The following is a 23,903-nucleotide window of genomic DNA, read 5'->3' as shown; positions in this document are numbered from 1 at the left end:
CTTTATAACATTAATGTCTTTTATAAAACATAAATGGAAACTTCTGAAAAAAATAACTACTTTTATTTTGGTCATTTCTATATATGTACACATATATAAGATACTCTGCCATCTACTTTAAGCAGCAGGTCTTAAGCACATTGCCATATTCTTTATGTTAAAAATCTTCCTATGAGCATTAAGTGTCATTTTTATTTTCTTTCCCCTTTTTTGATTTTTATTTGCTAAAGTTAATCTAATCTTATTAAAGTTTCTATCTGCTCTTGCCAAGAGAAATAATTGGAATAACTCCCTAAAATCACAGGATAGCATAACTGAGCATGGTGAGGAAGAAGGCAAACAATTGTGTACCTTCATTTTAATAAAAAAGTTGCACAGACTTGTCTTTTCATTAAATGGATATTTGGGTTTGACAAAGTAACTAACCCAGAATCTAAGGTTAGTAGTTCACTTTATGATTTTATTCCTGCTGACAGAAATCTTCGTACATAGGGCTTAGAAAGGCATCATATTTTGTGGACATTTAAATGGGTAAAGGGTAGGGGCGCCTGGGTGGCACAGCGGTTAGGCGTCTGCCTTCGGCTCAGGGTGTGATCCTGGCGATCTGGGATCGAGCCCCACATCAGGCTCTTCCGCTATGAGCCTGCTTCTTCCTCTCCCACTCCCCCTGCTTGTGTTCCCTCTCTCGCTGGCTGTCTCTATCTCTGTCAAATAAATAAATAAAATCTTTAAAAAAAAATAAATAAATGGGTAAAGGGTAACAAGGGGAGGGAGAAAAAATTGTTTATACTGAGTAGTTTTTTCCCCTCAATACTATTTTTAATTAAAAATGGGAATTTACTTGCTTTAGATAAGATGAAAGGTATGATAACATGAATTATGAACCTGTTTGGTTTCATAGTGGTGATTTGTTCATTTGGTTAACTAAAAAAAATTGTACTAAAAACAGTTCTTTATACAGTAGCTGCCTCTTTATCTGCATTTTTGCTTCTGTGGTCCAGAAGCAGACAGTCCTCCTTTTCACATATTGATCCTCCTTCTGACATATCTACATTAGAAATTAAAGAGTACCCTAATGCTGGATCACAGTGCTACATCATTCACCTCACTTCATCTCATCATGTAGGCATTTTATCATCTCACGTCATCACAAGGAGGGTGAGTTCAGTATAAGATTTTGAGAGAGAGATAGAGACAACATTCACGTAACTTTTATTGCAGTATATTGTTATAGTTGCTGTATTTTATTACTAGTTATTGTTTTTAATCTCTTACTGTGCTTAATTTATAAATTAAACTTTATCATAGGAGCGCCTGGGTGGCTCAGTCATTAAGCGTCTGCCTTTGGCCCAGGGCGTGATCCTGGTGTTCTGGGATCGAGCCCCACGTGGGGCTCCTCCACTGGGAGCCTGCTTCTTCCTCTCCTCCCCCTGCTTGTGTTCCCTCTCTCGCTGGCTGTCTCTCTCTCTCTGTTGAATGAATAAATAAAATCTTTAAAAAAAAAAAACTTTATCATAGGTGTGTATGTATAGGAAAAAAATAGTATATATCAGTACTGTCTGTGGTTTCAGACATCACAAGGGGTCTTGTATCCTCCTCAGATAAGGGGGGACTGCTGTATTTAGTTTTGGGGAACATGTTTTAAACCATTGTGGTTATGTAGAGATACAGATATTTAGAAGTCACACTATGTTCACCTTAGATGAACATAATATCATACAGGATTTACAAGTAATACAGAGAAGTGCTTAAAACTTTAATGAGAATATATATCACTATAAAACTACAGAAAACTTGTAGGTAAATATGATTGAATCAGACTGAATAATGTCTAGAGGAAGCTGCATGTAGCTTTAATTTGTTAAAACAAGTAGAATAACCTGGGTTCTGGGATTTTTTAAATTAAAAGAGAATGTAGAGATCATTTAATCTAACTTTTTTTTTTAAATGAAAAAAATGGGCCCAAAAGTGAGGTAACTTAACTTGGCTAGGTTTATGGTATTTAAGGTGCACCCGCAATTTGCGAAGTGTCCTCCCTAAGTATTTGAAATTCATACTTTCCAGATAACTGTACTTGGCAGAAAAGAAATGGTCTCAAAGAAATGGTCTATATTATCAATTTTATCTATCCAAAATGAGTTCCATTACAAAACTAGATTTTATGTTCCCTGGAAAATGTTGAACTCAGAATGGTAAAAATCGCAAGAAGAATGCAATACATCTTTGAAAATATATGTATTTGTTAGAAGAATTTCTAACAGTTATGCTCAGTAAATTACAAATCATTGGATGTGTGTTCCTTTGGGATTAAGTCTATAGGAAGGAAGGATCTATCCAACTAAGATCCATCAAGTTTGTGGCTTAAAAAGAATCTTATAGAATCTTATTAGTCATAAAACTTAAAAGGTAAAGGCCGTGAAAGACTGTCTTTTTGTATAGAGAATTGTGTCCGTGTTTGTTCTGACAGCATGTCATGCTCTCATTAGTCATGTTCCTGTTGTTTCCACTTTTTTCCCCATTATAAGATAAGCTTTCATGTACATTGCTCCCCCTCCACCTTCAATTTTAAATTATTCCTTAGTATAAGTTTTCAAGAATAGTGTTACTAAGTCTGATAGAATTCAGTGTTTTCTAGCTCTTGAAACAGTTGATGGCAGTGAATTTAAAGTCATAGGGATGAAGCTCACCAGAAGTGGTAGAAAATTACTTTGCTTTAGGGGTACCTACACAAAGAGGGACCAGTAAGTAAGACATAAGAAGTATAGCAGAAATAGGAATGGAGCCAAGTTTTGTATAACAGAATCGAAAGGGGTAAAGCTTTTCACATGGAAGATTATAAGTGATAAGTCACCAAAGTAAGAACCCCAGTAGATTAGTGATAAGTCACCAAAATAAGAACTCCATGCCCAACATGGGGCTTGAATTCATGACCCTCAGAGTCACATGCTCTACCGACTGAACCAGGCAGGTTCCTTGAGCCCCAGTAGATTTAATAAGCAAGTGGCATTGAACCTTGAGGCTTTGAGGGGTTGAAGCTTAAGTGAATATATTAGAGGGGAAATAGAGGCAGTGAATGTTGGCTGAGTTCAAGGAGTTGGGACAGAGAAAGGAAAGGAGGAAATGGATAGAGATAGAAGATAAAGGGTAACTTTTTGCTTATTTTAGAGCTAGGAGAGATCCAGTTGGTGACTGAAGGGAAGGAATTATAGAATGGGAAAGAGTGAAGTTAATAGAAGTCAAAATACTAATTATGAGAACAAGATCCTAGATGACTTGGTAAGGTCCAGAGAGGGAAAGGGATGGGAAGATTTTGAGAAGGGAAGAGAATCTCCTTTGGGAATAAATGAGAGACCAGAGATTGACTATAGGGACAGTGTGATTTGTTTTTTGTTTTGTTTTGTTTTGTTTTTCCTTTTAGTTGTTGGCTAAAGATGGGGAAACAAGTTGGTAGTTTCCATTCTTTACATATTTAGTATTTTTTGCTAAGAGGAAGCTTTCAATTAATAAATTTTGGAGAACATTTGGGGCTAATTTTATAGATTGCAGCTGAGAGAAAAGCTGCTTTGTTATTTAAAAATACTTCCCCAAAGCGAAAGAAGCTGATGCATATTTTTATTTGCTCTCTAATAAAGTTGGTTAGGGAAAACTCATAACTTTAGGATAGTCATCTTTTATTTCTTTTTATTTACCATCTTATTTTTTTCTTTATTGCCATCTTTGAATTTTCATGCTACTTTATTTGAACTTTAAACTTTTCAAAATAATGTTTTATCTGTTGTAAGATCTCATTCTATCCTATTAACAGTCTGAGGTAGATATTTAATTATGCAGAAATTAAGATAAAGATGATTATTCAAAGTTGCATATATTATACACTCTTGGAAAGCAGGTACTGATTATTTTCAGTTAAATATATCCTTTACAGCATATTCTTTTTTTTTTTTTTTTAAGATTTTATTTATTTAGTCGACAGGATAGAGACAGCCAGCGAGAGAGGGAACACAAGCAGGGGGAGTGGGAGAGGAAGAAGCAGGCTCATAGCAGAGGAGCCTGATGTGGGGCTCGATCCCATAACGCCAGGATCACGCCCTGAGCCGAAGGCAGACGCTTAACCGCTGTGCCACCCAGGCGCCCCTTTACAGCATATTCTAACTTATACTCTTAAGGTTTGTGCTTTGCTTACATTTTGAACAAATAAATGAAAGATCCTATTATCCTAAACCCTAATTCTTGTTTCTTGTGATAGATCAGTAGTTTGAGTTATAGGTCAAACCAAACTTTCCACTCGTTGAGGACAGTCTTATAGGTCATTTTATTCAGCATATTTACTTAAGGCTTGGTGTGTGCCAAACCCTGTCTATAATGTGCTTTTTCCACTACATAGCATGTTTTGTGCTTTATGACATTTTATTTTCTTGAGTAACTTCCTTATTAACACTTACCAAAGTCAATGAATGTAGCCCAGTCTGGCAAATCTGGAAAGTAAAAAATTTCAAACAGTACCTTTACAGGGAGGAAAAACCCCAAATTTAAATATTCTTCCAAGGTTAAAAAAAGGTCAGCTTAAATGAGACTTCATTTCAATCAGGCTTAATGCTGATGACAACTTTTCATCTACAGCAAGAAATGTAGTGATTGAAGAGGGAAAGTAGACTCAGAACTGTATTTTACTTCATTTGGAGTCAGTGTTTCTGGGTAACTTAAATATTTTATTTGGAGTGGTAATTTTCAGAACACCAGATAGGTAACTTCTGAACTCGCTTGAGAAATTCGGGTTTGATTCTGGGGTTGTAAACTCATTGCCTCCTGAATGAAGCCAAGGTGGATTAAAGTATAAAGTATGTGTGATGCATACATTGGGTTCATGGTTGAGATCATACCCAGCCTAAAGAACCTCATTTAAAAGGAACAGCTATGCTTCAGCTCTGGTTGATTAACTTATTTTCATCTATCACTCTGAATGTTCACAAGAAGCTTGAATTCTTCAAGTTCAAAACTGAATTTAATCTCAGCTGCCTCCAGCCCCACATAGAGATCGGGTACTCCTGCCTGTTTCTCTTACTGTATTTCTTTCAGATTAATAGCACCACCATCCATCCAAACTAACATCCTGTAGTCATTCTCATTTCTTCTCTTTCTTCCTCCTCCCATCCAGTTACCACTAAATCCAGTGCATTCTGCATCCTAATTTAGTCCCTTGATTGCTCTGATCGTTCACTAGTTATGTCCCAAATCTTATTTTTCTAGTAGTTTTCAGTCTGACTTCCTGGCCTTCATTCTTTCTTAACTTCTCCAGTACATCTGCCACACCATTGCTAGAGTTACTCTTTTTCATTAGAAAAAGAAAATTTATACACATTTATTGTTGAAATGTTAGAAAATTACAGATTAGCAAAAAAGAAAAATCACTGCCCTGGGAAAATCACTGGATGTTGAGATTAAGGAGTTATTTAAAAATTTTTAAAAAACATTTATTTATTTGAGAGAGAGGGCCTTGATGCTCTGTGGGGAAGAGTAGAGGGGGAGGGACAGGAAGAGGGAAAGAATCCCAAGCAGACACCATGCTGAGCACAGAGCAGAGCACAGAGCCTGTTGGAGCCCGTTGTGGGGCTCTGTCTCACAACTCATGAGAATATGACCTGAGCTGAAACCAAGCGTCGGGGGCTCAACCGACTGAGCCGCTTAGGTACCCTGGGGATATTTTAATTTTTATTGTATTTTATTAAGATTTTATTTATTTATTTGACAGAGAGAGCACAAACAGGGACCAGCAGGGAGAGGGAGAAACAGGCTCCCCGCTGAGCAGAGAGCTTGGTGTGGGGCTCGATCCCAGACCCTAGGATTAGGACCTGAGCTGAAAGCAGACGCTTAATTGACTGAGCCACCCGGGCACCCCTATTTTAATTTTTAAATATTTTGGTTTATAGCTTTCCTATGTGCACAACATTTGCCCTTAAAAAGACAGTGCCTTGACAGTTCCCTTCCCTAGCCGTTCTGAGTCTGTCCTTGATCCTAAACTCTAGATCCCATATTCTTCTCATAGGTGTTTTACATATCATATATTACCTTCTTCCTCTTTTCTTGATTTTTTTCCGTAAGTATTTACATATGCTTAAGTTAGTCCTTAAAAAATAAACACCTCCATCCACCACTTCTGCCAGCTGTCTCTCTATTGCTGTCCTTCCTTTCACAACCAAACTTTTGAGAGTGGCCTAGAAAAAAAGATTATGAAATACACATACAAAAAAGAAATCATAGGTGAATATTTTAAATAATAGAACACTTAGCTTAAGAAAAAACTTACCATGGGACTCATGGGTGGCTCATCAGTTAAACATCTGCCTTCGGCTCAGGTCATGATCCCAGGGCCCTGGAATTGAGTCCTGCATCGGGTTCCTTGTTCTGTGGGGAGCCTGCTTAACTCTGCCTGCGCCGCCACCTGCTTGTGCTCTCTCTCTCTCTCTGTCAAATAAATAAAATCTTTTTTAAAAAAAAATGGACGCCTGGGTGGCTCATTAGTTAAGCATCTGCCTTCAGCTCAGGTCATGATCCCAGGGTCCTCTGATCGAGCCCCACATCGGGCTCCCTGCTCAGCGGGAAGCTTGCTTCTCCCTCTCCCACACCCCTGCTTGTGTTCCCTCTCTCCGTGTCTCTCACTCTGTCAAATAAATAAAATCTTTAAAGAAAATTAAAAAAAAAAAAAAGAAAAAAGTTACCATTACTTTTGAAGCCTTCGACCTGCCCCTTCTAGTTGTACCTCATTACTCCTCCCCTAGTAAATATCTTTTCTAGTTTTTATTGCTGATTTTTCTTTATGGATCGACTTTTTTTTTTTAAAAGTATGTACATATTTATTTATTTTAGAGAGAGTGAGGGGGGCGGAGGGAAAGGGAGAGAATCCCAAGCAGATTCCACAGGGAGTACAGAGTGGTGGCGGCTCAGTCTTCCGATCCATGAGATGATGACCCGAGCCCAAACCAAGAGTCAGTTGCTTAACTGACTGAACCCTCCAGGTGCCCCCCTTGTTGATTTACTTTAAACAGTGTATTATTTTGCTTTTTTGAAGATTAAGTAAATGAAATCATACTCTAAGCTTTTCTGACTTTTGTTTAACATTTTAAGATTAATCCATTTTGATGATGTGTGGTACATTTTTAAGGTTAAGTAGTATTCCATGTTACAAAGTCTATCATTATTTATTTTACTGGTAACTTATTATGAACAGTGCTGCTTTAAATACACTGATACCTCTTTCCTGGTGCACATGTGCATGGTTTTCTTTAAGGTACATATCTAGGAGTGGACTTGGTGGGTTGTACCATGTCTTTGTTCAGTTTTACCAAATGTCAAAAGTGGTTAAATCAGTTTTTGTTTTTGCTGGTAGTATAGGAGTCCCAGGGACACCACATATTCTTGTCTAATTTTTGTAGATGGTATCTCATTGTGGTTCTATTTTACATTTCCTTGATTAATAGAGGGGTCAAATATTATTTGTTTTTGGATCATTTGTGTTTCCTTTTGTATGAAATGCCTGTTGATCGTTTTTGATTTATTTGTCCTTTATTGATTCACAGTTCTTTTGTATGGCTAAATTCTTTTCCCAGTTTCAGATTTGTATTTTCACCTTCATGGTCACGGTATCTTGATGAACCCCAAAGAAAATTTGTCAGTGTTTTCCTTTTGTTCGTACTTACTTTTTTTTTTTTTTTTTTAAGATTTATTTGTATGACAGAGAGAGACAGCCAGTGAGAGAGGGAACACAAGCAGGGGGAGTGGGAGAGGAAGAAGCAGGCTCCCAAGCGGGAAAAGCCTGACGTGGGCCTCGATCCCAGAACGCCAGGATCACGCCCTGAGCCGAATGAAGGCAGATGCTTAATGACTGAGCCACCCAGGCGCCCCTGTTTGTACTTTCTGCATTTTGTTTACACTTTCTTTCTTTTTTTTTTTTTTAAGATTTTATTTATTTATTCGACAGAGGTAGAGACAGCCAGCGAGAGAGGGAACACAAGCAGGGGGAGTGGGAGAGGAAGAAGCAGGCTCATAGCAGAGGAGCCTGACGTGGGGCTCGATCCCATAACGCCGGGATCACGCCCTGAGCCGAAGGCAGACGCTTAACCGCTGTGCCACCCAGGTGCCCCTGTTTACACTTCCTGCATTTTGTTTAAGAAATCATTTTCTATGCTGAGCTCATGAAATTTATCTCTAAAATTTTGTCCTAAAATGTTGTCTTAGCCTTTCACATGTAAGTTTTTTAATTCTTACGGTTTGAGGCAGGAATTTAATTTTTTTTTTTTTTTTTTTACGGTTTGTCTCAGTCCCATTTTCTTTTTTTTTTTTTTAAAGATTTTATTTATTTATTCGACAGAGATAGAGACAGCCAGCGAGAGAGGGAACACAAGCAGGGGGAGTGGGAGAGGAAGAAGCAGGCTCATAGCAGAGGAGCCTGATGTGGGGCTCGATCCCATAACGCCAGGATCACGCCCTGAGCCGAAGGCAGACGCTTAACCGCTGTGCCACCCAGGCGTCCCTCAGTCCCATTTTCTAAGAGCTTTTCCTATTTGGTCATCAATCAAATTTCCAAATGGTATGGGTTGACATCTGGGCTCGCTCTTCTTTCCCATTTGGTCTATATGTGTCCATACTTCACAGTTTATGATGAAATCTTGGTACCTACCAGGGCTGGTCCTGCCGTCTTATCTTGCAAATCTAGATGTCTTTTCTTAAGCCAGCCATTAAAGGAATTTGCAAAAATGTAAAATAATGCCATTCTTACAGTTTTGTATCAGAAATTATCTTCATAAAATATTTGTATGTTATTAAGCAATGTTTATTTTTATTTTTAAGTGAATTAACAGACTTTAAAATTTCACAGTTAAAATTTCTAATACAATAAGTATCAATATGTATATTTGTCACATATTAGTAAAAGCTCTTTGGGGTACTAAAAAATTTGTTAAGTGTTCAAAAGGCTTCTAAGACCAAAAAGTTTAAGAGCCATTGCTCTAAAATAAACATTTAAAATTACAGTATAGTTTATGTAAGTACACTTTTAGCTATATCTCATAAGTTTTATAGGTAATGTTTTGGTGATAATTTCTGAATGTATTTGGTCTCTACTGTGATTTCTTCTTTGATCATTGAATTGTTTAAAAGTATGTTTTAAAATTTCCAAATGTATTTTCTCCTAGTTCTTTTTGCTATTTCTAATGTAACTGCCTTGTGGTCAGAGGATGTGATTTGTATCATACGGTTCTTTGAAACTAGCTGAAGTAGATTTTATGGTTTAATGGTGGTCATTTCTTATAAATGTTTTATAAATGCTTGAAAAACTTTTTTTCTCTTGTTATTAGTGGCAGTGTTTTAAATATGCTCTATTGATCAGTGAGCAGATAGGAAAATAATAACTACTCTAGATATTTTAAGGCACAGAGAGATTATATGCAGGTAATTGGTTACAAGGGTGTGGTGAGGACTAGAACCGCAAAAGGGAGCGGAGAGGGTTTGAGAGGAACAAAGGAGGTTTGTTTTTAAAAGATCTGGGAGTTGTACTATTTAATGACTGGAACCAAAGAGCTTGCACTTGTTCCTGAGCTGCTGGAGCTACTCTGAGAGTTAACTGCTATTGGTAGAAACCTGCTGCCTGCTCTTGACTTGGATAGAAGACACCTTCAGCTGGAGGCATTATCAGAACCAGGGGATGGGGAATGGCATTTTTCTTACGCTTTTTTTTTTATTCCACTGCCTCCTGTTGGCAGAACCTACAAGGGAGTCTGGCAAAAGTGGTTTGCAACTTTTTTGTCTGATTGATTTTTCCATTACTTTGAGATATGTTCATAAAAGTTCCTGTTATTAAGGTATATTAGTTTCCTTTGCTTATATATTTTTGAGACTAAGTTGGGTATATACATAGTTCTGTGCTTTTGGTGAATTGAACCTTTTATCACTATATAGATTTATCTCTTAGTATTTTTGGCCTTAGAGTTGGTTTTACTTGATACTAGTAAACTATGTCAGCTTTCTTGTGGCCTGGTATCTTTTTTTGTCCTTTGACTTTGAACCTTCCTGTGCTTTTATGTTTTAGTTATATATTTTAAGAACGTCATAACTATGTATTTACACCATTCTATTTAACTTTCTTTACCGTTTAAAGAACTTAATCTAATTTTTTTAATGAGTAACTGATATCGTGGAATTTATTTCATTTTGCGTGCTTTTCATTTGGCTTGCTTTTTTTCTGTACTTTAGTCTTTCCTTTAGTATGGATTGATTTATTTTTCCTTTTTCTCATTTTGTTTTTCCCACTTCTACTTGTTTTAAAGATATACCTCCTGTTCTTTTAGGAGTTGCCTTGCTATTTTTTGCTTTATTTTATCGTTGTTATTTCTGTTTCTATTCCAAATTTTTTGTTAACGAAAATGTCAAACATGACGAAAAGTAGAAAAGATAGTACATTTGTAGTTTCAACAGTTAACATTCTCCGTATTTATCTATCATTTATTTTTTACTGTTTAATAGATTGTTTAATTAACAGTTTTATTGAGAAATAATTCACATAACTTGATCGTTTGTTTAAAGTATACAATCTAATGGCTTTTAGTATGTTCAGAGTTGGGTAACCGTCACCACAGTCAATTTTCAAAAAGTCTGATGAATGTTTTTACTGAGGTCTAACATACAGAAAGAGCAGAAATCTAAATGCAGAATGTACAGATTCACAAAGTGTATGCTATCACACATAAAGAAATAGAATAATACTTGTACCCCAGGAGCCTTTCTTATGCCCACTCCTAATCACTACCTTCTCCTGCTCTCCAAAGGTAATCACTATCTTGACTTCTTTTTTGTTGTTATTGTTTTACTATCTTGACTTCTAACACCATCGATTACTTTGTTGGTGAGGTTTATATAAGTGAAATTATATGATATGTATTCTTTCCTTTGTCTGACTTCATTTGCTCAACAGTAGTTCATAAGATGATACATGTTCTGTGTGGAACTGATTCATTTTTACTGAAATATATGAATAGACCATAGATTGTTTACCCATAGATAGATATATAGATAGACTGTTCCTAGTTTGGGCCTATGAGTAATGCTGCTATAAACATTCTTGTGCATGTGTTTTGTTGACATATATATGTTGGATAGATACCTTGGGATGGAAATGGTGGCTGAATCGTAGTTTATATGCAGGTTTACAAAATGCCAAATGGTTTGTCCACCAGCTGTTATGAGGGTTCCACTTCCTCCACATACTTGCCAACTTGGTCTCGTCAGTTGTTTTTAATGTTAGCCAATTTGGTACATACATGTTACTATTGTAATATGGCTTTAATTTTCATTTTCTGATGACCAATGAGGTTGAATCCTTTTTCATGTAAATTGGTCATTAGGTTGCTTTCTGTAAATTGTGTGTTCTGATCTTTTACCAATTTTTCTGTTTGGTTGTTTGTCTTATTGACTTCTAGTCATTATGATATCTAATTTAATATGCATAGTTATCAAAACCTAAAGCTTACCACTGTTAATTATACTGGAATTAAAATAATAAAATAACAATCATTGTCTTTCAAAAAAAATGAAGCTTATGCATATTGCATTATTTTATTCATGAGCTTAATATCAAGAGTTGTGTGTTCTGACTGAGCCAGCCAGGCACCCCTGTTTGCACTCGTCTTAAAAAAAAAAAAAAAAAGTGACCTTCGAATGTTTTTAACTCCCATCACATGTTTTCCAATTTATGTGTTGATTGCCCTGTATCTTAGTTTTGTCCTATTTTAATCTTACCAATTGATATTTTGGGCTCATGTCTTTCATTGAAATCCAAAATCTAAAAAAAGGTTTAGAAACCAAAACTTAATGTGTAAGTTGACCACAGATTTTTCTAGTGGTAAAACCTGACCTGAATGAACATGCAACTGCATAGTCTTGAAAAAAATCCCATGTACTGTAAATATTTATCTATCTAAGTTCTAAATCCTAATTTGTTTGATGGGGTTCTGCTTTATGACATCGTTATTTTTATAAAATCAAAAATTAATTGATTTTGAGACACATCTGGCCCCAGGAGTTTTTCTGTAAGGAATCATGGGCCTATATTGTTTTATATTCAATGTTTAGATTTACTTACATATTTATTTTTTCTCACCATTCCTTCTTCAATCTTAAACTTGTCATTTGGGATCGTTTTCCAGAAGGAAGTGAAGATTTATTGTATAGTTGGTTACTATTGGTGGTAAACTTGTTTTGTCTGAAAATATCTTTATTTTACCTGTATTCCTGAAACTTAGTTTTTGTTAGCTGTAGGAATTAAAATTGTCCATTGTTTTCACTTACACTAAAGATAAAATTCCACTGTTTTCTAAGTTCTAGTGTTACCTGTCTTCCATTGTTACTTTTATAAAATGATAGCCATCAGCCTAATTTCCATATCTTTGTGGGTAATATATCTTTTCTTTCTGGTTTGAGGATTAGCTCTTTTTAGTTGATGTTCGGTGCTTTTTTAAGCTCCAAATTCTTATTATTTATGCTGTTGAAATTCATTGGGTTTCTTGGACCTGAGGATTGATGTCTTCAGCAACTCTAGGAAACTCTCAGTCGTTATCTCTTTATAAATGTTGCCTCTTATTCCCTTTTGCGTTCTTGTCTCATACTTTTATCCCTATTTTACTGTTACATCCTGGATGAACTCTTCAGATTGTCTCGGTACTAATTCTGTCTTCACCTATTTTAACCTGCTATTTAATCTGTTCAGTGAGTTTTTTTTAAGTTTTATTTAGATATAATTTATATGCCATGAAATTTAACCATTTAAAGTGTACTGTGGTTTTTAGTATATTTGCCTGCCTGTGTTCCCTTCCCCGTAATCTAATATAGAATATTTTCATCATCCCCAAAAGAAAACTTGTACCCATAAGCACTCCCTCTCCATTGCTTCTCTCCTAATCCTTTGGGCAGACACCAATCTACTTTCTGTATCTGTAACTTGCCTGTTCTGGACATTTCATATAAATGGTATTATATATGTAGTCTTTTGTGACAGATTTGTTTGATTTAGCATAATGTTTTTGAGGTACATCCATGTTACAACATTTGTCAGTACTTCATTCTTTTTTATGGCCAAATAACATTCTGTTGTCTGGACACATTTACTTACCTGTTTCTTAGTTAATGGACATTGGGTTGCTTCCTCTTTCAGGGTATTGTGAATAATGCTGCTGTCAGTATTTGTGTGCAGGTTCTTATGTGGATATGTTTTCATCATCCATTGAGCCCTTAAATTTATTTTTTAATTATATAAGAAATTCGCTTCTACTTTCTTGCCGTAAAAGAGTCCTAGTATAAAAGTATATAGTGCAAACAGGGATGTTGTCTTTCTCCTGCATTTCCACTGCTTGGAGGGGACTACTATAAAATGTTGGATGTGCTTCCTTCTGACCTCCTTTGTATGCATTTATATAACATTTGTATAAATAAATCTTTTTTTTTTTAAGATTTTATTAACTTGTCAGAGAGAAAGAAAGGGAGGGAATAAGCAGAGGAAGAAGCAGGCTCCTCACCGAGCAAGGAGCCAGATGCGGGACTTGACCCCAGGGATCATGACCTGAGCCGAAGGCATAGGCTTAACCAACTGAGCCACCAAGGCATCCCAAATCTCTTGCTTTTGTTTTAACATAAAGGACTTATATGTATTTTGAGGCTTGCTTTTTTTTAATTAATTTTTTAAAATTTAAATTCCATTTAATTAACATATAGTGTATTATTAGTTTCAGATGTTATTTAGTGATTCTCAGTTGCATCTAACACTCAGTGCTCATTACATCAAGTGCCCTCCTTAATTCCCATTCCATCCTACCCATCTCCTCTCCGGCAACCCTCAGGCTGTTTCCTATAGTTGAGTCTGTTATGGTTTGTCTCCCTCTCTGCTTTCGTCTTATTTTTCCTTCCCTGCTCCTGTGTTCATCTGTTCTGTTTCTTAAATTCCACATGAGTGAAATCATATGATACTTGTCTTTCTGTGACTTCTTTCGCTTAGCGTAATATCCTCTAGTTCCATCCATTTCATTGCCAATGGCAAGATTTCATTCTTTTTGATGGCTGAGTGATTCCATTGTATACATATACCACGTTTTTGTTTTGTTTTGTTTTTTTTTTTAAGATTTTATTTATTAGAATGAGCTGGCAGGGGAGTGGAGAGAGCCCGCACAAGCCAGGGAGAGGGGCAGAGGGAAAAGCAGACTCCCCACTGAGCAGGGAGCCTGATGCAGGGCTTGATCCTAGGACCCTGAGATCGTGACCTGAGCTGAAGGCAGCGCTTAACCAACTGAGCCACCCAGGCATCCCTACACCACATCATATCCATTCATCTGTTAATGGACTTCTGGGCTCTTTCCATATTTTGGCTTTGTGGCTCTATTTTTAACTTTTCGAGGAACTTCCATACTCTTTTCCAGGGTGGCTGCACCAGTTTGTATTCCCACCAGCAGTGTAAGAGTGTTCCCCTTTCTCCACATCCTTACCAACATCTGTTGTTCTCCGTTAATTTTAGCTATTCTGACCTGTGTGAGGTGATATCTCATTGTGGTTTTGATTTGTATTTCCCTGATTGGGGCTTGCTTTTTATTCATCAGTATATTTTGGGGTTCTTTTGTTAGTACACAAAATTCTTAATGGTTGCATAGTCTTATTTCCATATGCCATAATTTGTATAATTTAGCTATTGATAGACACATATATCGTTTCTGGATTTTGCCCTTTTAAATAGTGAATTAGTCAACACCCTTATTAATTTGTCTTTAAACATTTACCGAGGCAAAAAACATTATGTGCCAGGCAGTTTTGAATGCTTGGAACACAAAGATAAATAGATATAATCTCTGCCTTAGAGTTGTTCACTCTATAAATTACATATAAATGCTACAAGGACATAAATTAATTGGAGGATCTGGTGCTATTCCAGCTAAGGAAGATAGATTTTTATCATGCTGGGTATTGAATGCTATTGCCTTCCGAATAAGTTCTCATTTGGTCATTATTAATTTTTTATGTATCTTTCTAGGTTCTGACAAGCAAAATTGTTGCCTCAAAGGGATAGAAAATTCTTTTCCTTCAGGACTTAGATTTGCTTCTGCCAGTTGCCTGGGCATTACTTCCACTTTTGATTAAATTCTTGCCTAAGGTTGCAGGAATTCATACTACAAACGCCCGTGGGTGTCCACTTGAAGTTAAGACATTTCATGGAAGAAGTTTTTTCTTCCTCTGCCCATTGCTCAGTTCAAAATGGAAATTTCTATGCCCCGTTTCTTACCCTTACACTGAAGAGTCCTTAGTCTTCTGTTAGATTCCTCACTTTTTGGTCTTGCGCCTCCTTGGGTTTGGTAGAAGTCCCCAAGGCGAAATCCAGCCATGATCCTTTTATTTCAGGATTCCTACACTCACTTTTTTTAATAGAATTTTTCAGAGGATCTGCTCTGCCATTCTGCTGAAAAAGAAATTGTTTAGTCTTTGGAACACATTCTTCCTTTGGTTTTCAGTTTACCATGGTCCTGGTTTCTTTCTTTGACCACTTCTCTCCTTTTAGGCACTGCTGTACCCTGAAAGCATGTAGAAACTATTACATATTTATCTCTCTTCAGGCTGTGGGCTGTTTTTAAGAAGAGGGATCTTTAAGTCTTGTTACATTTGCATTCCAATCTGATTTTTGAAAATGTTAGTTTAAAATAATGAATACCTTCTTTGTTGGAAGCTTTTCATTTCCAAAAAGGGGGAAGAGTTTCAACAAGTAACCTTTAGGAACTAAGGTCTGTATAAGTGTATTTAGAATTCAGTAGAAAAGAAAATCTTTCCTTAATGTGCATGAATCAAATTCTGCTTCATTTTAAAATAAGGTAAAATCATTTCATTGCCTGTCTCTCACCCTCAAAGAAGAGAGAGAGCTATTGTTACAATTGTTTAATGTTGGGGGAAAAACGTAGTAGCTGTTCAATACTGTAGTGATGGTAATGTGTATAGTAATCTTGTTTTTATTCCATTATGTTCCCCTGTTGTTAACTTTCCACCTTGTGTTGGTTGTTAGAGGAAATGAGAGAAAAGCATTGTTGGCCATTTCATGTACAGTTGCATTGGCAACCATTGGCATTTATCTCTACATTTTTAATGTTTTTCTCTATTTCTCCCTACCCCAAGTAAGGATTTTTACCTTTTATTTATTTTTTTTAAAAAGATTTATTTATTTATTTTAGAGGGAGAAAAAGAGAGCATGCGTTGGGGTTGGGGGAGTTGCCGAGGGGCAGAGAATCTCAAGCAGATTATTTATGTAGTACTCTAAATCCTTTCTTATTTCAACAGTCGTCACAGCATCTTTACCAGGAGTAGATTCCATCTCAAGAATTCCCTTTCTGGGGCGCCTGGGTGGCACAGCGGTTGGGCGTCTGCCTTCGGCTCGGGGCGTGGTCCCAGCGTTGTGGGATCGAGCCCCACATCAGGCTCCTCCGCTATGAGCCTGCTTCTTCCTCTCCCACTCCCCCTGCTTGTGTTCCCTCTCTCGCTGGCTGTCTCTGTCTCTGTCGAATAGATGAATGAAATCTTTAAAAGAAAAAAAAAAAAAGAATTCCCTTTGCTCATCTGTAAGAAGCAACTCCTCATCTGTTCAAGTTTTATCATGAGATTGCAGCAATTCAGTCACATCTTCAGGCTCCACTTCTAATTCTTCTTGCTGTTTCCACCACATCTGCAGTTACTTCCTCCACTATAGTCTTGAACCCCTCAAAGTCATGCATGTGTGTTGGAATCAACTTCTACACTCCTGTTAGTGTTGATATTTTGACCTCTTCCCATGAATTATACATGTTCTTAATGGCATCTAGAATAGTAAATCCTTTCCAGGAGATTCTCAGTTTACTTTGGCCAGATGCATCAGAGGAATCAACTCCACTGGAACTGTATCTTATGAAATGTATTTAAATAATGAAACTTGAAATTCAGAATTACTCCATGATCTGTGGGCTGCAGATTGGATGTTATGTTAGCTGGCATGAAAACAATATTAATCTCCTTGTACATCTCCATCAGAGCTCTTGGGTGACCAGGTACATTGTCGATGAGTAGCAGTATTTTGAAAGGAATCTTTTCCCTGAGCAGTAGGTGTCAAGAGTAGACTTAAAATATTCAGTAAACTGTGTTATAAACAGATGTGCTGTCATCCAGGCTTTGTTGTTCCGTTTACAGAGCACAGGCAGAGTAGATTTAGCGTAATTCTGAAGGGCTCTCTAGGGTTTTTGGAATCGTCAGTGAGCATTGACTTCAACTTAGAGTCCGCAGCTGCATTAGTCCCTAACAAGAGTCAGCCTGTCCTTTGAAGCTTTTGAAGCCAGGCATTGACTTCTCCTCTCTAGCTATGAAAGTCTTAGATGGCATCTTCTTCCAATAGAAGACTGTTTCATCTCCATTGAAAATCTGTTGTTCAGTGTAGCCACCCTCATTAATTATCCTAGTGGGATCTTTTGGAGAACTTAACTACAGTTTGTGTATTAGCACTTGCTGCTTCACCTTCCACTTTCGTCACGGAAACAGCTTCTTTCCTTAAACCTTATGAACCAGTCTCTGCCAGCTTCAGACCTTTCTCCTGCAGCTTTGTCACCGTTCTCAGACTTCACAGATTTGAAGAGTTAGTACCTTGCTCTTCAGTAGGCTTTGTCTTAAGGGAATGTTGTGGCTGGTTTGATCTTCTATCCAGACCACTCAGACTTTGTCCATATCAGCAATAAGGCTGTTTCACTCTCTTACCACTTGTGTGTTCACTGAGGTAGCACTTTTAATTTCCTTTAAGAACTTTTATGTTGCATTTACAACTGGCTATTTGGTGCGTTTCGTTTGATGTGGTATTCTTCAGCTTATCAGTAATGTGCACTATAGAACAATCATAGTAGTACTTTCTTCTTACTTTTTTTTTTAATACTGTCATAATCCTCAGCTGTGTAAAAAAGCAAAAACTGGGACTAATACGTCACAGTGGGCATTGATGAAAATGACAGTAGCTGAAGAGGCAGAGGTCGCATCATTGGGATAATACATCATGGTTTAGCATGTGCTATACAAAGTGTGGTCTGTGGACCTGTTACTGGGCCATGCTTTTCATTTAATGAGTTGGGGAATTTATCCCTGATTTCTCCAGTTAGTTTCAGTGAGGCAGTATATTATAGTTTAAGAGCATGTGAAGCAGTAAATGTTTGCCAGTATTGGTGATGAATAGGGTTAAACAAAAATAATGTGATGTATCCACCGAAAATAAACTCTTTTGCCGGGTAATGTAGGGTGGGGTTGCAGAGGGGCAAACAGCAGATAAAGGAGAGAGAAAAGAGGAGAAAGAAAAAGATGTCAGTGACTAGAGGTGAGATATTGTGACAAGTTATTGACAATAAAAATTCAGATGACAGGAAAACAAGTGAAAAACAAGGATATCAAATTATCACAATTTGTAGTAGGGTCAAATTGGCTTATAGACTCATTGTTATTTAAGGCTGTCACAATAATGTCATTATTATTAGGTTAAATTATGTTCAGTACACATAATGTCAGGAATCTGTGTTAGGATAGAGTTTTACCATATTTGTTTTAAAAAAAAATTTAGGATGTCTGAGATTTTATGTATGTATGTATTTAGACATCTATATAATTTAAGTTTTTATTTCAATTCCAGTTAACATAGTGTTACATTACTTTCAGGTGTACAATACAGTAATTCAGCACTCCCATACATACATCATACTGTACTCAGCTCATCATAAGTGTACTCCTTAATCTCCATCACCTATTTAACCCATCCCCCCCAATCCCCACATTTATTTTAATAATTTTGATATTTAAGTATTAGTCTTTATATTTATCAATTATCTCATATCCTGATTTTGCCAGGGAGGCATATGGCATATTCAAGCTTGATTTAACATTATGAGTGTATATTTGGATAGCATTGGTATTTTGAGTTGGGGGAAATGGAATAGGACTGATTAGAATATAGTGATTACAGTTTTTAAAGTGATTACCTTTTAAATTGCTTTTACTCTTGTATATAAACTGCAGCTTATACCTTCCAAGGGCTTTACATCTCACAAGGTTAAGAGTAATAATACATGCGTCTGTTCTTTATTATTTTGACTGTTTTGTGTTCCTACAGGTCACCTTTGGTGTGAAGCAGCTACTGTAGTGATTCTTAGGTGCTGGTGGAAAGAAAATATGTTAAGCTCCAGAGCAGCCTTTTCATACTACATAAATTCTCTCTTCAAGCCAGGCCTCTGGTAAACCCCAGTCATAGGGGAGAGTAAATCTCAAGAATAATCCCTCACATGGGTTGAGTTGGAAAAAAGTTTTAGGAAGTGAACTGGTGTCACTATCAGTGCAGGATGACAAGTCCTATGCTGTTGTAGTAATCTCACAGCAGGGATTCCCAACCCTGGTATTATAACATACTGGAGTGTCATTCAGTTTTGTGGTGGGTCCCAATGCCTTGTCATTGATAACTTGCAAAATTTGTCCGTGATTTTCTTAACCCCCGCCCCAAAAGGTAATAAATTAGAGTGGATTCATATCATTTTGAACAATTTGAGGAAGGAAAGGGAGGAAGGAAAGAAAGGGAGGTGCTGGCTGGACTACTGAAACCAGAGCCACTGAAAAGCCAAACCAGTCCCCCCCCACTTTTTTTTAAGTAGGTTCCCCACCCAACGGGCTTAAATTTACGACCCTGAGATCAAGAGTTGCATGTTCTACTGCCTGAGCCAGCCATGTGTCCCAAACCAAACCAGTTCTGAAAGTGTTTTAAGCGTTTCTCTCTCAAGGTATCTAGATGTATCAGGATCTTTCTTATTGAGTATATAAATCCACTTGGATCTCTCAGAGCTCAAATTCCTGCAAGTCTTCTTCAAGACTTGAGCCAACATATGATGAGGGATTAGATGGAGTTTTCAGATTTACTCTATGTTTGAGGTGCTTCCAAACATTTAGGTTCTGGGCCTGGCCATTTTTGATGAATGAGATGAGAAAAAGAAATTCTTTTGCTGGTAACTTAAGGCCTTTACCTGGGAGGACAGGATGTCTGTGTACTGCTATTATGCAAATTCTGGAAATAAAATGCATATTTAAAGATTGAGAGCATGTATTTTTGGTTAGATGTTAAATATTGAGAAAATCACTTCAGACCTATTAAATTTACTCAGAAATTAAACTTTTCTTAATACAATATTCTTGGATTTTTTAATGCACATTTTTTTCATATTTAAACATCTGGAATCAAGATGTCTTACCAATGGTGTGTTATTGTTTAATTGGCAGCAATTTTCCTTTTCTAGTGTTTCATAAAATAATGGTGCATCTTAGGATTGACGGTGTTTCTTAGATTCAGAGAATTATGGTACATCTGGAATATATGTAATCAGTTTTCCCATACCTCACCAATTTAGGTACAGACTGGTGTTATTTGGCCAAGAACCATTGGAACTCTAATTTCTTGGCTTCTTCCCCTCCCAGTGGTTTCTGGGTACTTCTGTTTCTTTGTTATAGTAGTTACCTTCTGCAGTTATTTCCCATTATCTCCAGTTACCTCAGTCTGTAGCTGGCCATTTTCAGCACTGTCTGGGAAAGCTGACCGTGTTGCCGTGCTGATTTTCACAGCGGGTGGTATCGTTGCTTTTGCTAGTGTTCCTCATCTGCTTTTTCTATACTTTGTCTTCAAACTTAGGAGCTGAATGCCTCCTGATGAGATATAGCTTTCTGTTGATTGATGCTACATAGTGTGATCTCTAAATAGTTACACTAGTTCTTCACATCCTCAAGTGAGTAGGAACTTTTATTTATTTTTACATCAAATTTTTTAGATCCTCCTCTTTTAGCTTCGGTGTCCATATTCAGGAAACTTAGAACCTGTTTCTTTTTTTGTTTTTGTTTTGTTTTTGAGTATAGCTGATTAGAACCAGTTGCTTAGAAGATCCAGAGGACCCTTGAGGGGACTGATTGCTTATTTAAAGACATGTCTGGGTACCTGGGTGGCTGAGTCAGTTAAGTATCTGACTTTGGCTCAGGTCGTGATCTCAGGGTCCCGGGATAGGGCTCTGCACTCAGTGGGGGAGTCTGCTTCTTCCCCTCCCTCTGCCTCTTTCCCTGGGCGTGCATGCATGAATGTGTGCACACACTGTCTCTCTCTAATAAATAAAGTCTTTTTAAAAATAAATAAAGACATGTCCTGCCTTCTCCAAAGAATTATTGTTTTGAGGAGAACATACCCCAAAGAATAAATTCCCTGTTTTTGTGAATCTGCCAGATAGACACACCACTTGACCTTCCATTCTTTGTGTCTTTTTTTAAGTTGTGATTTTAAGTGCATGGATGAATTATTACTTTTGTTATTGAGCTTAATAAATACTCATTAGTCCCCAAACTGTTGGCCCTGCTTTATCTCTATTGGAGAGATGTGGATGTGCAAAGTAGTTTACTGCCTAGTAGCTAAGACAATAAGGAACTTGCATGCATTTTTTTTTTTTTTAAGATTTTACTTATTTATTAGCACAAGATAGAGCATGAGCTGGGAGAGAGGCAGATGAATAGGGAGAGGCAGACTCCCCCTGAGGAGGAAGCCCGATGCGGGGCTTGATCCCAGGACCCTGGGATCATGACCTGAGCCGAAGGCAGACTCTTAACCAACTGAACCACCCAGGTGCCCCATGAATTGTCTTTTTAATGTAGCGACTCTACCCCCTCAATAAAAAAATGTGGTCCCGTGAATGTTTTGGATTCTGACCTGTGATACTGAAATGAAAAGTGGTTGATAGCCCCTTCTCACAAGGGGAGTTTGGAGCAGAGGTCCTGCATTATCTATTGCTATATAACAAATTCCTCCCAAATCTAGTAATTTGAAAGAAAAACATTTGGGTCTGGAATCAGAGGCTTAGCTGGATGGTTCTGACTTAGAATCTGTCTTGAGTTTGTAGGCAAGATGTTGGCCTTGGCTGCAGTCATCTGAAAGATTGGTTAGGGTTGGAGAATATGCTACAAATCACATGTGGTTATTAGCAGGAGGCCAGTAATCTATCTTAGCATGTGAGCTTCTGAACTGGGCTGTTCATAGTATGGCAAGTGATTCTACAGAGGGTGACCAAAATGTAAGCCATAGTCTTTTAGAACCTAATCTTGGGGATAAAATATCATTTCTGCTATATTCTATTGGTCACACTGACCAATTTTGGTACAGTATGGGAAGGAACTACAGAAAAATGTGAATATAAGGAAGGAGAGTTAATTGGAGATTCTCTTGGAATTTGGTCATCATAGGTCTCTTTCTTTGTGAACATGTAAGAAGTAGCGTCAGGGTGTGGAAAACATTTCTTTTTTCGTAGTACCCTTTATCATTATGTTCAGGAGACCTAGGGATAATTATACCAATAAAACTCTTCTTAGTTTACATTTCTATCCTTATGTTTCAGTTAGTAGCTATGCAAATGGACTTTGCTGTACATCCTTGATTTGATAATAAGGGCTTGCTTTCCCTGTTTTAGTGAATTTCTCAAGATCTGGAGAATTTCTACAGCAGTGTTACCCAAACTATGGTTATTGAAACAAGACTTTTCCAAGATGCTTTACATTTACAATAAGGGAGTTCTGTTACTTTTGGAAACCTCTCTGTTATCTTCTTCCCCTTGGAGAATCATTGTGCAAGGTGGTATATCAGAATTCTCTGAGAAGTCCTGCATTGAAGACATCAGTCTCTCCTTTTTGTACCCAGTGTTTTTAAAGATTTACTTGATCATTCAATCACTATATTGTATACCTGAAACTAATATATCACTGTATGTTAACTATACTGGAATTAAAATAAAAAACTTAATAACATTTACTTGATCATATAACCCACATTTGTTATCATAAGTGGAATAAATTAAAAATCTTGTTCTAATAAGACGCATTCTTTAAGGATGATGGAGAACTATGGTTTTTATCATTGGAAAGTAGTAACAGAAATACTGCTAAAACTTTTAAGCAGTTATGACCTAGGCTGAGATCTTATAACCTCAGTGGAGTAACAATGAAGTTTTGTAGGTACCTGTCTGCTCTTCATAACCACTTTACAGCATCAGTGTTTACAAATATATTTAGGAATATTTTGAGTGTGACTTACAGGAAAAACAAAAGTTAAAGTCAGGCATATAAGATATATACAAGATGTAAAGGGCTTGCAAAGGAAAAGATGTGAGCATTTGGAGGAAATTTACTCAAGGATTTCTGTCTGTCAAACTAGGAGGATGTTTATATTGTCATTTTTTTAAAAGTACAAATTATTGTTGATACTCTTTTCTAGAAACGACTGCAGAAAGAACTGTTGGCTTTGCAAAATGACCCACCTCCCGGAATGACTTTAAATGAAAAGAGTGTTCAGAATTCAATTACACAGTAAGTATTCAATTTTTGAAGTACTTGTTTCTTTTATTATTAAAGTATGAATATATACTTATTTGTAAAAACGTAGAATTTTGGGGCGCCTGGGTGGCTCAGTTGGTTAAGCGTCCAACTCTTGATTTTGGTTAAGGGTCGTGAAATCAAGCTCGCATTGGGCTCTGCACTCAGTTGGGAGTCTGCTTGAGATTCTCTCTCTTCCTCCCTCTGCCCCTCTCCTCACTCTCTCCCTCTTTCTCAAATAAATAAATCTTTAAAAAAAATTAAAATTAAATGTGGAATATTCATATTTCATCCCACTGTCTTCCATCAAGAGGTAAATAAATAGATCTTATTCTTTGCATTTATATGCCATTTTGTTACATAATAGTATCATACACATTGTATATAATGTATAGATTTATTAACATTTTTTTTTAAACCATATGTTGATTAGTAATGTTTAAAAATGTTTCCTGCTGAAGAGG

At 36.9% G+C, this 23,903-nt stretch overlaps 1 protein-coding gene across 5 annotated transcripts in view; it reads left to right on the top strand.

Annotated features, from left to right (window-relative positions):
• UBE2W (ubiquitin conjugating enzyme E2 W) overlaps window positions 1-23,903 on the top strand; it is a 124,900-nt gene that overhangs the window by 15,356 nt on the left and 85,641 nt on the right. For all 5 annotated transcript variants that reach the window (XR_005833614.1, XM_040625539.1, XM_040625540.1 and 2 more), the window contains exon 2: window positions 23,342-23,433. Coding sequence is in view for 4 of the 5 variants with exons in the window: in XM_040625539.1 (XP_040481473.1) it covers window positions 23,342-23,433 (92 nt within the window). In the remaining variant the exon portion in view is untranslated. The remainder of the gene's footprint in view (window positions 1-23,341; window positions 23,434-23,903) is intronic.

Source organism: Ursus maritimus, unplaced genomic scaffold (assembly GCF_017311325.1).
Source record: "Ursus maritimus isolate PB19 unplaced genomic scaffold, ASM1731132v1 scaffold_9, whole genome shotgun sequence".
Taxonomy (NCBI): domain Eukaryota; kingdom Metazoa; phylum Chordata; class Mammalia; order Carnivora; family Ursidae; genus Ursus; species Ursus maritimus.
The sequence above is the reverse complement of the archived record's forward strand: the minus strand, read 5'-3'. Positions and strand labels throughout refer to the sequence as shown.